Source organism: Plectropomus leopardus, chromosome 17 (genome assembly GCF_008729295.1).
Source record: "Plectropomus leopardus isolate mb chromosome 17, YSFRI_Pleo_2.0, whole genome shotgun sequence".
Lineage (NCBI taxonomy): Eukaryota > Metazoa > Chordata > Actinopteri > Perciformes > Serranidae > Plectropomus > Plectropomus leopardus.
Window position 1 is genome coordinate 17,014,856 of NC_056479.1, and position 12,110 is coordinate 17,026,965.

General features: G+C 40.8%; 1 protein-coding gene across 4 annotated transcripts in view; it reads right to left on the reverse strand.

Annotated features, from left to right (window-relative positions):
- Positions 1-618: 618 nt before the first annotated feature.
- Positions 619-12,110, reverse strand: part of cyth1a (cytohesin 1a) — a 51,242-nt gene continuing 39,750 nt past the window's right edge. For 2 of the 4 annotated variants that reach the window (XM_042504950.1, XM_042504949.1), the window contains exons 6-13: positions 12,001-12,081; positions 11,643-11,755; positions 9,697-9,845; positions 9,489-9,601; positions 4,555-4,633; positions 4,388-4,456; positions 3,707-3,861; positions 619-2,773 (exon numbers count right to left, since the gene is read on the reverse strand). In XM_042504950.1, coding sequence (XP_042360884.1) covers positions 2,695-2,773; positions 3,707-3,861; positions 4,388-4,456; positions 4,555-4,633; positions 9,489-9,601; positions 9,697-9,845; positions 11,643-11,755; positions 12,001-12,081 — 838 coding nt within the window. In that variant the 3' untranslated portion in view covers positions 619-2,694. Of the gene's footprint in view, positions 2,774-3,706; positions 3,862-4,387; positions 4,457-4,554; positions 4,634-7,084; positions 7,088-9,488; positions 9,602-9,696; positions 9,846-11,642; positions 11,756-12,000; positions 12,082-12,110 lie in introns of all 4 variants that reach the window. The other 2 variants (XM_042504947.1, XM_042504948.1) reach the window with 2 other exon arrangements.

Genomic DNA, 12,110 nt, shown 5'->3' on the forward strand with positions numbered 1-12,110 from the left:
ACCCATACACTAACAGAAACCCAAAGATGCATCTGCATATATATTTCCAGCTGCATTTTAGTCGGTTTCCTGCTAACCCCTTCCATTGAGAAAAAGTCATTTCTATTGATTGCTTTTCCAGGCATCATTTAATCTGATACATATTCACTTGTAAATATCGACCTTTCCCTGCTGCCCTGACATTTGTGCCATAAATACTTTAAAAGTGAGCTTGCGAAAAGATATGAAATGTTATGAAGCTGTAAATAAAAGCTGGATTTAAATAGTAGTGGGTTACTTTTTTAAGGGGTACATGTGGTAAAAGTAATGCAAACTTTGCGCATTGCGTTCAAATGATTGAATTTCCAGTATGCCCTTAAGTGGAAATATTATTCAGTAGTCATGGACATATTCAGGTTTCCCTCACTTGCCCCATACTTTAATTCTTGATGATTTGGCATGACTGTAATTCAGCTGTAATTAAAAGGCAGGATAAAAACCCATGTTAGATGTCGAGCTGCAGCGGTGAGTCTCTGCAGCACCGAACTTTATCACATACTGCCACCTGCTGGAGGTATTTTAATACTGTTGCGTGAGCTGATTTTTAAATGCATGTATAAAAGTCATTCACAGGCAGCCTTGTGACAAATTTGTCTTTATTTCAGCTTGATTAAATGGCAATGATACAAACCTCAAATCAAACATTATCAAACAGAATACCAAAAGAAAATGGCACAACTAAAAAAAACAAATGAAGACAAAATACCCACTATACATTTAAGTATGTACAACTTTGATAAATAAACCAATACTGTCTAGAATTATGATTGTTTTGCATTTTATTCCTTATTTCTCTAGGATTAGAGCGCAGAGAGGAGCAGAGACAGGAAGAGAACCGGGAAACAGAACAGGCAGGGACTGAGGAGAATGACCAGCAGGCACAGACGACCGGAGACGAAAGTAGAAAAGACAATCGCTTGATGCACAACTCAGACTGTGTTTGCAAAATGGTACCCTGACGCATTTTGACAAAATGACTCTGACTGCCTCCGCGTGACCAATCAACCATCCTGACCTCCAGCTTTTGGTTCACTGCAGTACATTCCTCATACGACAAGTAGTTTTGTATTGTTTCACATCACTCTTTGGATCCTGAGACAGGGACAACCCATTTTATTTCCAGGCGTAGCTTCAATAAAACACTTTTATTTGTGCCGCTTTGAAGCCGCTACAATAATATGTCATATTTCACGTCTTAACCATGACCTGAAGCACACAGTATTGTACAATGATCAATGAGGTCGAGCTAAAAATGACAAGAGATTTGTTTTACCATTAAATAGGTAAACCTCTACAAAGAAAAAGCACATTAAAGGCAGGAAAGAAAGATTAATTCTATTTTGACCAGGAGAAGAAAACTGTGCATTACTGTCGCCAACCAGCAGCTTTTCTCATCACATTTCATATAGAGCGCCAGGCACTGTGCAGCAGTAAAGTAACTTTCCTAACCGTGAAATGAAATTAAGTAGTATAAAGTTGTCTTGTGATTGAGACAAAATGAGAGAAAAATGTATAGGAAGAGAAAATTAAAAAAGGGGGCAACCTGTTATAATTTCCAGACAACCTCAAAAAGAAGCCCAGGGTGACAAATACTCCCTTTAAAAGACACTAATCCCCAGGATGCACCTCAAGGACCTTCAGGAAATGAACAGCGAGAGCCAGATCCGACACTGAGACCCCGTCCAGACAAGCAGACACCCTCACCTGCAGCGCTACGTCCCCACACTGCAGCTTCACATTTACAGAAACAAAACCGAACAAACAAACAAACAAACAAAAAAAACAGTTTGGTCTGGGACACAGATGAGGCTTTCATTCCTCGCATGGCTGTCATGTTGTGAACAGGATCCATGTCGACGCAGACATGGAAAGTTTCAGAACCTCGTAACAATCTCCTGAGTGGCAACTTTTTTGAAACTGAGAAGTTTTTGTTTTCTTTTCTTCTTTTTCTACAAAATCAATGACAGTTGGCAAATTATACCCTCCCTCCCACACCCGCCCCCACTGCAGTTTCTGTTGCAAGAACTTTTTTTTAAATTTTTGTACAAAAGCAAACTAAACAGACGCAAGAGGAATTAACATTTAAAGCTGTAAAAATAGACACGTATTACCCTAACATATCAAAGCACATCAGAAAAGCTCTTAACTTTTCTTTCAGAAAGCGAGGAATATTTTGGTTGGAGTGCCACACTTGGTCAGACCTGCTGAGTTTCAAACGATGTGTGCTACTGGGGACTGCATGAGTGTATGCATGTTGTGTATGTGTGCAATGTATATGGGAATTGTGTGTGTTTTTTTAAAGCATATTCAAAGGGGATTTTGCCGAGTTGAACAGCAAGATTTCCTTTTGGCCTCATAGACAGAGAGCACACACAAAGCCGAGAGAAAGAGAGAGGGAGAGAGAGAAAGAGAGAGAAAGAGAGACAGGGGGTTAGAGGACGCTTTGGCCCCGACTCTTATCTAGAAACCCCAGCATGCTTCCTGTTTTTCTGGCCAGTAGAGTCTCAAAGCCAGAGCTAGTATGTATCCTAGAGAAATCCCCTGGAGAGGTCTGAGGCAGACCTTAGCCGCGGCCTCTGCACCGACCCAGGCAGGGTGAGCAGAAACCCGGACCCCCTGCTCTGTCAAGTGCAACATCTGGAGCGCTGAGAGCCTCTAGTGCCTCTTCATGGACGACACCTTCTTCTTCCTGGCTGCCAGCATCTCGTAAAAGGGGTCCCTGCTGATGGCAGCTCTGTGGGCACAGACGCAGAGGGAAATGTCAGTGAGAAGGATAATGGCATAACTTTGCATAGTGCGGCACTTAATGTCAGACAATGTGCCTTTGAGTGTAATTTGTGCTTGTTTAGCCGGTTTTTATTCCAAAAATTTACAGGAGGATGTGCGTGATGAAAGTCAAACGAGACTGTAAAAAGAACACCTTTTACGGTTTTAGACCTAATTAAGAGGAACTGCTCTGCATGATCTGCACTTTTGCTTTTATTTCCCATTCATTACACCATGGAAATACGGGGACAGAAAAGTGACAATCAGTTCAAACCAATCTTCCCCAATTAAAAGGGATTCTGGTATATTTATGGGGGAAAAAAAATAGTAAAAATGTAAAAAAAAAAAACATTCAAGAGGAGGCACGGAGGGAGAGACGTGAGGCAAAGATGCTCGTGTGCAGTAAATTACTGCTTTTTGTGGCAATTCTGCTCCTCCATTTAGACATAACTCAGTCAAATCTGAACAACACTAATGTTTAGATTCAGAATAACTTCATGAGGATATCATCGGCCCAAATGACCACTGCAAATAAAAATTCACAAATCTGCTTGGAGGAAATCATTGCCACAACTGCACAACTGCAAACATGAACAGCTATCTCCTAATTCGGCCCACTTTTAATGGTGCCAGTATGCTGACATGGTAACAAATACAGGCTGGAGTTGCAACCACAGCTAAATCACTGAGTCCAAGGCAACATTTGCCCTATCTTTACACCCCTGAAAGCCCTTACATTATGGGAGCTGTAGTTCAAAAACCTGCATCATGATTATCCACAAAATCAAACCAAGGTAAAGACAAATAAAGGAGTGACTTTTACCCCCCCTGAACTACAGCACTGAGCCTAACACACTAACTGTCATACCATGCCTTCAAGAAGTAAAGCAAAAACATTTACTTGATGCTGTTCATCCATTCTTCTTTCTCCTCAGCAGTGGGGGCGGAGATGCGGTAGAAGGTGTGGTTGCCCTCCACAACGCGTCCGTCTGCTTCGGTCTTGCACGCTTTTATCACCTGGTCTTTGTTGTCAGGAATGAAAAGCTCAAAGCAGTTCTGCATTTGTGAAAAGTACGGAGGTTAGAAACGATAGAAGGTATGATGTGAAAACAAAAATACAAATAACTAAATAAATAAATAAATGTATTTATCATTTTTTTCATATATGATAATCAAATACTATACTACTATACTCATATACTATATAAGCACAGATACCTACAATTCCATACGTGTACACTATCTAGGTTTAGAAATCCCCATTTCTAAATAACTGCCAATAAAAGTGGTTTTCTATATAAATGCAACTGCCCATCAAGCAGCAATAGTCAATTAAATTTCTATATATACTTAATAAGGAAGATGGATTAATTTCTAAGTTTATCCTCAAAAGTCAAAGTAGTGCATGGTGCAAATCCAAGCTGTAGAAAATCAACTAAATTAATACCAGTAATCAATTTTCTTAATGAGCAGCACTGGATAGCTTACTTTTTTACTGTTCATAAAAAAAAGGGTGGCAATAAAATCCCAGTGCTGACAGTGTGTAATAACATAACACACCAGCAAAGGGAGCTGTACTTACAGGCTTCTTATCCTCCACCTCTTTGATGCTCAGGTTCTCCAGCGGGATGATTCCTCTGGGCTCTTTGTCCTGCACAAATGTGAAATATGTGAGTGACAGGGCGCTACATGCAGGGATCGACAGGAACAGAACAAGCGGCTTCTGTACTGTGACGGAGCTGTACTCACTGTGGTGTACTCAAAGTAGTACAGACAGTTGTCTGTGAGGATGAACCACCTCCTCTTCCAGGTTTTAACTCGTCCCCCTGTGGAGCAAACGGCCAGGGTCAGAGAAGCTCAAGAGAGAAAAGGGAGAGAAACGAGCACCGAAGCACCGGGTCGAGCAGCAGACAGGCAGACAGATGTATGGGCAAACAGACAGATGACGGCTCCACAGAACTCATTTTACCCAAAACATCCCGCTATTCACCCTGATCCACCATCGCATCATGCGCTCACCATCACCACAGCTGCACAGCCCTCAGCTCTCTGGTTATTGACTCTATAAGCCCTGATTGATTTAACTTGGGCCTATTTTCACACCTACATTCATATATCAGTTACTCACAGTTCCCATATATTGTTGATAAATGCCATATTAAGGCTAACTGAGCCAATGTGATGCTACACAATAAAGCTACATGTCTTCATTAGTATCTTGGTGCGTCTCTTCTTACTTGTTTCTCTTTCCTTATTTGCTGACTCAGAGGAATGAGTGTAGAGAGCCAGGATCAATAGACAGGATACAGATCTATGTACTTTGCACTCACTGAACTTAATAAAGTAACTAGAAGACAGTTATAAATATGGAAAGTACTCCAATGACTACACAAAGGCTGGGTGTGGAATGTAAGGAGGACTGAGGATTAAGGGTTTTTTTTTTTTTTTGATGCCCATTCGGGACTCTGGTTAACTCTGCGGCTCACTGATCAGTAGCTGACCTCTGACCCTCTTTGTCACCCATACTTCCTGTGAGGGGAAACCTGATCACAGTGGCAGATGGCACTATCACTCTGGGAGGATGGGATGCCAACAAAACTGAGTGGGGCAGGAAGCTCAGCGCCTGAAGCTATGCTCGGCTTCTCTACAGGCATCTCAGACAAAATTTCCTGTTTTTGGCTTTGTTAAGTAGCACGCAGGAGCAGTGTCCAATGAGTTTAGGGGGTGAGCCTTCTTTCTGAACATGACATAAGGAGCTAAGCCTTGTCTAGACTAAGCTATCCCAGCACCAGTGTTAGTAAAAGCTGCATTGTGAAACCCATCTACCAGGACAGAGGAGGCTTTGAGGATGTTTATATACAGACATGTAGAACACACTTATGTTATCATATAACAGCAGCAGCGCTGTATATGATATCCCATCATCATCACAGACATCATGATAGGTCAAACACTTCAGTCTATGCTTGTTATAATCTACAGACGCCATCGACACGCTTCACTCGACAGGCGGAGATGGAGAGCCACTCGCCACATCTCGACTCGTCAGCGTGTTGCAACAAAAAAGCAGACAAACAGAAAAACACAGACGCAATGGCAGAATCACACAGCTGACAGGCCCAGAGTTGATTGGGTTGGTTGGAGGTTGTGACTGGTGTCAGTTCCTGTCACTCCCGAGAAAAGAGATATGACCTCATCCCGTGCAAGAATGTCTGGGACGAGGTGGGACGTCCCAGCAGATTGTTGCAGAGGTGTGTGGACGGTGCTGGGCCGGAGTGGAGCTGAGAGGAGGGGGGCACCCATGCATGACGGGACTGTGGGAGGCTGGGCGAGTAGAGGTTAAGAGGGAGCAGGCTTTCTTGTGAATCATATCTAGTTGTAAATGGTTTTATGGTTTCTTTGGAAATGATTTATCGCAAAAGTTTCAATAAACAACTGGTTCTCTTCTAACCTAAAGATTTTTATTTTAAATAAGGGCTCTTATTTTGTAATTGATAAGAAAGATGCATAAATTACAAGAATGCACAGTCAAACTAGTAACCGTGTGCACTTTAAGTGAATATTAAGCATGCATGAATCATTTGAACAATGCCTGACTCCGTTTCGGCACGCTCTTCTGCCCACGCTTCTCTCCCACAGTTTGGTCCAGTCCGGTCAAGCACCACACCGGGCCGCAGCCACACTGTTACCCTTCAGATCCATTTACAGCATAAGATAAGAAGAGCAGAGCCACATTGTTGGAAAGGTGCAATATTCCCTTTCCATGCAGCCAGCGAGCAAACAATGATGAGCCAATAGGTGAATGGGTTCATGATCAATTCAGAGAGTGAAGCAAAAGTCCTTTGTTGTGCTCGCTGTATGGAAAAAAGGGTATAATGCAGCTTCCAAAAAAACAGAGATCAAAGAGAGTGACCAACCACAGCATACAGAGAAAAGAGGGTCAAACTGCTCAGTAGAGTGGTCACAAAGCATCAGCTCCCCGAGCCGAACCCACGGGGTGGCAAACGAACCCGGCGACTGCCCGGCAACCACCCACAGAGATAAAAGAGTGTGGACAAACCACCAGCTCAATGAGAGACTGAACAGACAAACATCTGAAGTTCAAATGAGTCGATGGAGAGACAAACGATAAAAATAAAAAAAAAATCTGCAGACAAAAAAAACCCCTGTGTGAACGTATCAAAAAAATGAGAAAGAGAACAAAAGCATGGCGGACCACCAAAAAGCACCCGAGAGCTGAGAGATGGACTAGCGTTTTGGGAAGAGCAGGTGTACATACCTCCTGAGGAAAGACAACAGCCAAAATCATGGGAACAAACAAACAAACGAAGAGGAAAAGAAAACAAAAAAAATCAAATTAAATGATAAGGAATTATTGCACCACAGTCCTGTTAATCTGGTTCCAGCGAGGCTTTGATGAACTGCTTTACAGCTTCAAGTTTTAATTTTCCGTGATGACAGTCAACACATTTTATAGTAACACTTTCTATGACGCTCATGTCAATAATGCAATGTAAACACACTTACAACGTAAGCAGTGTATGATTACAAATATAAGCACTCTTGAATAGCCATAATACTGTATGCCAATAATCGTCCTGCATTACAATGCATTTTAAAATGACATTTCAGGCTAAGTACCATAAAACTTCATAATTACTGGTCACTCTTCCATTTTTTTGTGAGAATCATATTGTATATTAAGTTTAATAGCTCTTATACATTGGAAATAATTGGAATATAATGTATTTTAGTGCAATTATAGGTTACTCGAAGTAAGACTTTTCCATAAATTGAGTCAATTTAGTGAATGAAATAGGGATACATTACCAGTATACTGGTTATGTTTCTCTGTTTTTATTTGATTCCTCTGTTGTATTAAATCTCTCTGTAAAGCACATTCTTGTTTTAAAATGGGCTCTATAAATAAACTTGACTTGACTTGACTGGATCATTTATCATTTGAATCAACTGAGTCGTTAGAGCGACTTTTTTGGGGGAAACCTTACATTAAATGTTATCCATTCAGTTGTTCATCATCAAAAAGTTGTGCCAAATTTTAGTGCTTGGTTGTTTTGATGATCTCTTAAACAATAGATTAATTTTACATCATTTGTGTTCTTGCATAGATTTAATGCCATATTTTTCACTTTACTTAAAGCAAAAAATTATAACTTATAGTGACTTATAATTACAATATAGTGCATTATAACGGTGACTACAGTGCATTATAAACTTACTATACTCTATAATCTCACAACTATGTAAGATTTGAAATGTAGTGATATAGTGTGGGATATTGTACACTATAGTGTACTATGAGATATAGTACACTAAGGACTTTAAAAAAAATGTGACCAGTTAGTATGGAGTATCATGACACTTAACTCATTATATATATTTGTAATGTGTGCTGATTATTGTTTCAAATCAATGCAAATATTTATGAGTGCCTACAACTATAATTATTCAGTGCTATAAGCAGGTTATAGCACATCATAAGCTTGTTTATAAAGCATTTTAGGAATGCCCTGCGTCATAAAAAGTGTTACCATTTTCACATATCTGCTTTTACTCTATCAGCCCACAAGGGGGAGTTGTACTCATTATCACAGCTGCTGCCGTAAAGCACTACATTAAATATTGCCTCCACTTGAGTCCATTTCTGTTATTTCCAGTTTTTTACCTTCCACCCTGATTGTTTTTACTCAAATCTGCCAATTAGGAGTCATTGGAGAAAGAGTAATTCTTTACTTTCTTGGTATAGTCGGTTGTAAAGATTCACAGCGATTGGAGGATATAATTTCACTTTGAAAATGAATGCTTTTATAGATTAAATTCATTGTGAATCTGAACAACAGAGAGAGATATCAGAGGAAACAGAAGATGAAGAGTTCAGGGGTCCAGCGTTGTGCTTTTCTGCTTGTAAGGTGACTGTGAGCCAGTAAACGTACCAGCTGACACCCTGTGAAACATTTGTTACAACTCAAGTTCGTGTGTGTGTTTTTGCATGTGTTTGTGTCAGAACATATGGTATAAAAATTGGCAAAAGGTCAGCACAAAAAGGACCTTAAAACGTCACGAAACACTGGTAACATTTAATTAGGATAAAAATATAGTTTTAAGACTACAAATATAGATTTAAAAAAAGACTTAGACACACCCTTTATTATTAACAAAACTCCAAGGCCTGCTGAGACCCTACACAGTATACACTTCAAATCTCCAATATAAGAACCAAAATGTCCATGAAAAATGCCCTCAATGCAGTAGGTGTGCACACTTGATTTACAAGCTATAAAAATCAGTATTTGTGCATGTGCGTGCATGTCAGAGTATGAATATGCCCTGTCTTAAATAATTCAGAGGCCTCCACATGTGGTGCTCTGATCTCAGGGCCACATTCATAATACATGAAAGCGGGCAGAGATGTCTTCAGATGTCTTAGGTTGAGTGTGTACAAACCTATCCACTCATGCTCACACTTTAACACACTCACACACACACAGGTTACTGACCTCAGGAGAGACATTGGTTATCACTTAATGCAGCCTGGACATAATCTACCAATATGAGCTGCTTCGAAAAACAACAATCTGAAGAAATCTGTCACCACAGGTACATCAAATTGGCAATTCAATAAGTGCCCAAATCACCGTGCACATGTATTTCAGTGTCACTCACCCAGTTTTAGCAGCCAGCCCTCTCTGTCTGGGTTAAAGAAAGTGTGTGTGAGGTCGTTGCCATCGTCCTCTGGGATTTTGAAAGGCTCGTTCTTGATGCTCTCATACAGATTCTACAAAAAAGGTAGTTGAGCATGAAAACAGAGCAGGTTTGCAGGTGGAGAAGTCACTCACTGAGAGGGGAATAAAGTTTTAAATCCATACTGACCCTGAGCAAGTCTTCAGGTAAGTCTCCTCCGTCGTTGATTCCTCTGTTCATGGAGATGAATCGTTCCACAGTCGGCTTGTCCTTCACATTTGGGTTGTGGAGGCTGGTGTTTAGCATGATGATGGCAAATGACAGGATGTAACAGGTGTCTGTAACACACACACATAAATACACGCATACGCTATCACACCAAAAGCGAGGGATGAGCAAAAGGTTGCTGTTTACCATAAAAACTGCTGCCAGTGTTTAATTTAGTGTTGAAATATGAATGTAAATTAGCTGAGCTGAAAGGACTGCACTTAGGGGGCCATAGTCAAACAGCGAGGAACAGATAGGCAAAGCTTCGTTAGCGAGGAGAGTGGGTGGGAGTGAAAGGCTGCGTGTGGGCAGCTAAGTATGCATGTGTGTTTCTGGGCGTGCGCTTTAATGTGTGTGTGTGTGTGTGTGTGTATATGTGTGTGTGTGTGTGTGTGTGTGTGTGTGTGTGTGTGTGTGTGTGTGTGTGTGTGTGTGTGTGTGTGTGTGTGTGTGTGTGTGTGTGTGTGTGTGTTTTTGCTAAAAGACATCGTGGTCGGCACACGGCTGACACAGCAGCACTTTATCTGGCCCGTTAGGCTGTTGAGAAGTCCCATGCATTATTCACATCCATCTGCATTCATGTTAGAGGCAGGCGGCTGTCTGCTATGGGCATTATTTCCCAAAAGCCAGACACTCTTCCAGAGCACAGTTCACCTCAGCAGACTCTGTGTCTGCTAAACAAAGCAGTTTTGATATGACTCCCACTGACATGCTATTAGATCTCAGGGCAAAATGGAAAATTGAGTGCTTCAGGGAGACAAAAGTTTATCTGGTATAGCCCCTTAAAGATAAAAAAAAATGAGTTACACTTAGTAATTAGTAATTTTCTGATTAGAGCTTTGAATTAGAGTAACTGTGTCCCTCAATATTGCAGACAAAAAGGCTATATTTTAGACTTACAGGGTAATTTTGTTATTTTTTAAACCCTGGCGCTGTTTTCGCTCGATTTTGTGTCTAAATGATTAATCAGAACAACATTCTTTAATATTTGGTTCAGTATTGACAGACTGCTGGAGCCGGTAGCTGCAAAAAAGTTTGCATCCACCAACAGTGCTTGATTTTTACCACCGACAGGCCCAGATTGATATTTTAAGTGTCTGACTACATTATGGGAAGGATCCCTACAGAAATAGAATTTCTTTTCCAGAGTGAGATCCTTTTTAGTTTAACCAGAAACAGCCCTGTAATTGCTGTCGCCAAACTCACCAGACTCCATTTCAATAAACAGTAACTTTAGTGTGTATAGAGTCAGCATATTTTCACATCTAACTGGCTGAATTAGGGGTTAATTTCAACCAAACCAGAGTCGGTGATTGTTGGAATAGATGAAAAATGGACCTTGATGTTTTTTGTGAGTTTTACTTTGTTTCCAATGACTTTGAATCAAGTGTGTTTTGCAAAAATAAAATGACTGATTATCTAATGGAGTCTGGTGGCTTTGGCAATAACAATTTCTAGGATGATTCTGTTTGAACAAAAAGGATCTTCCTCTTTAACAAAAAAGGGTCGGTCTCAGTTGAGATCCTTTCCATAATGCTTTAAGACACTTAATAAATACACATAAAACAAGTACTTTTAGTGGATGTGCACATTGCCCCCAGTGGTTACACTGCAGCCTGTTTTGTTGCGGCCGGCTGCAGTGATCTCGCACAATGCTGGCATTTTTCAAAAATTGTTGTTCTCACTTGTCACTTAGTAATAAAAACATGGAAAAATAGGGTCAAGGTTAAAAATACCAAAGTTATCTGTTATTGACAAACTATCAAGACACAAGAAAATCTAAAGTCATGTTGTTCTTGGTTTCACACACACATATGCAGCTTCTTGGCTTTTTAAGACTGAAAGCATTGATGGCACGATGGCGCTACCTGTGGACTGGAAAACGCCAGGGTTGCATTGGCAGTAGCGCTGAGCGAAGGCCTCCATCATGCGGTCGATCTTCTGAGCTTCTCCCGGTAGCCGAAAACTCCACAGGAACTGTCTGTTAGGGGACACAGATCAGTAGTCAGCGACAGATTCACTTTTACTGTAAAAAGGCTGAATGAGCTCTCTAAAGGTACAAAACCGAAACTGACAGCTGCAAGGGGAGGGGAATCTTTAAAAAAATGGACTGTATCACACATGATTTACATATAAAGGGGGGCAAAGCTGTGAGCATCGAGTCAAAGACTTGGTGAGTATGTAGCAGATTTGAGGATGTGAGTTCTTGAGAAGTTGCGGTCTTACCTTAGGGCCTGAACCAGATTGAGGTCTGTGAACTCATGAAGCTCCACAAAGGCATGGAGGACTTGGATATTGAATTCATCTCTACAGGAGAGAAAACAAATTTCTTACTG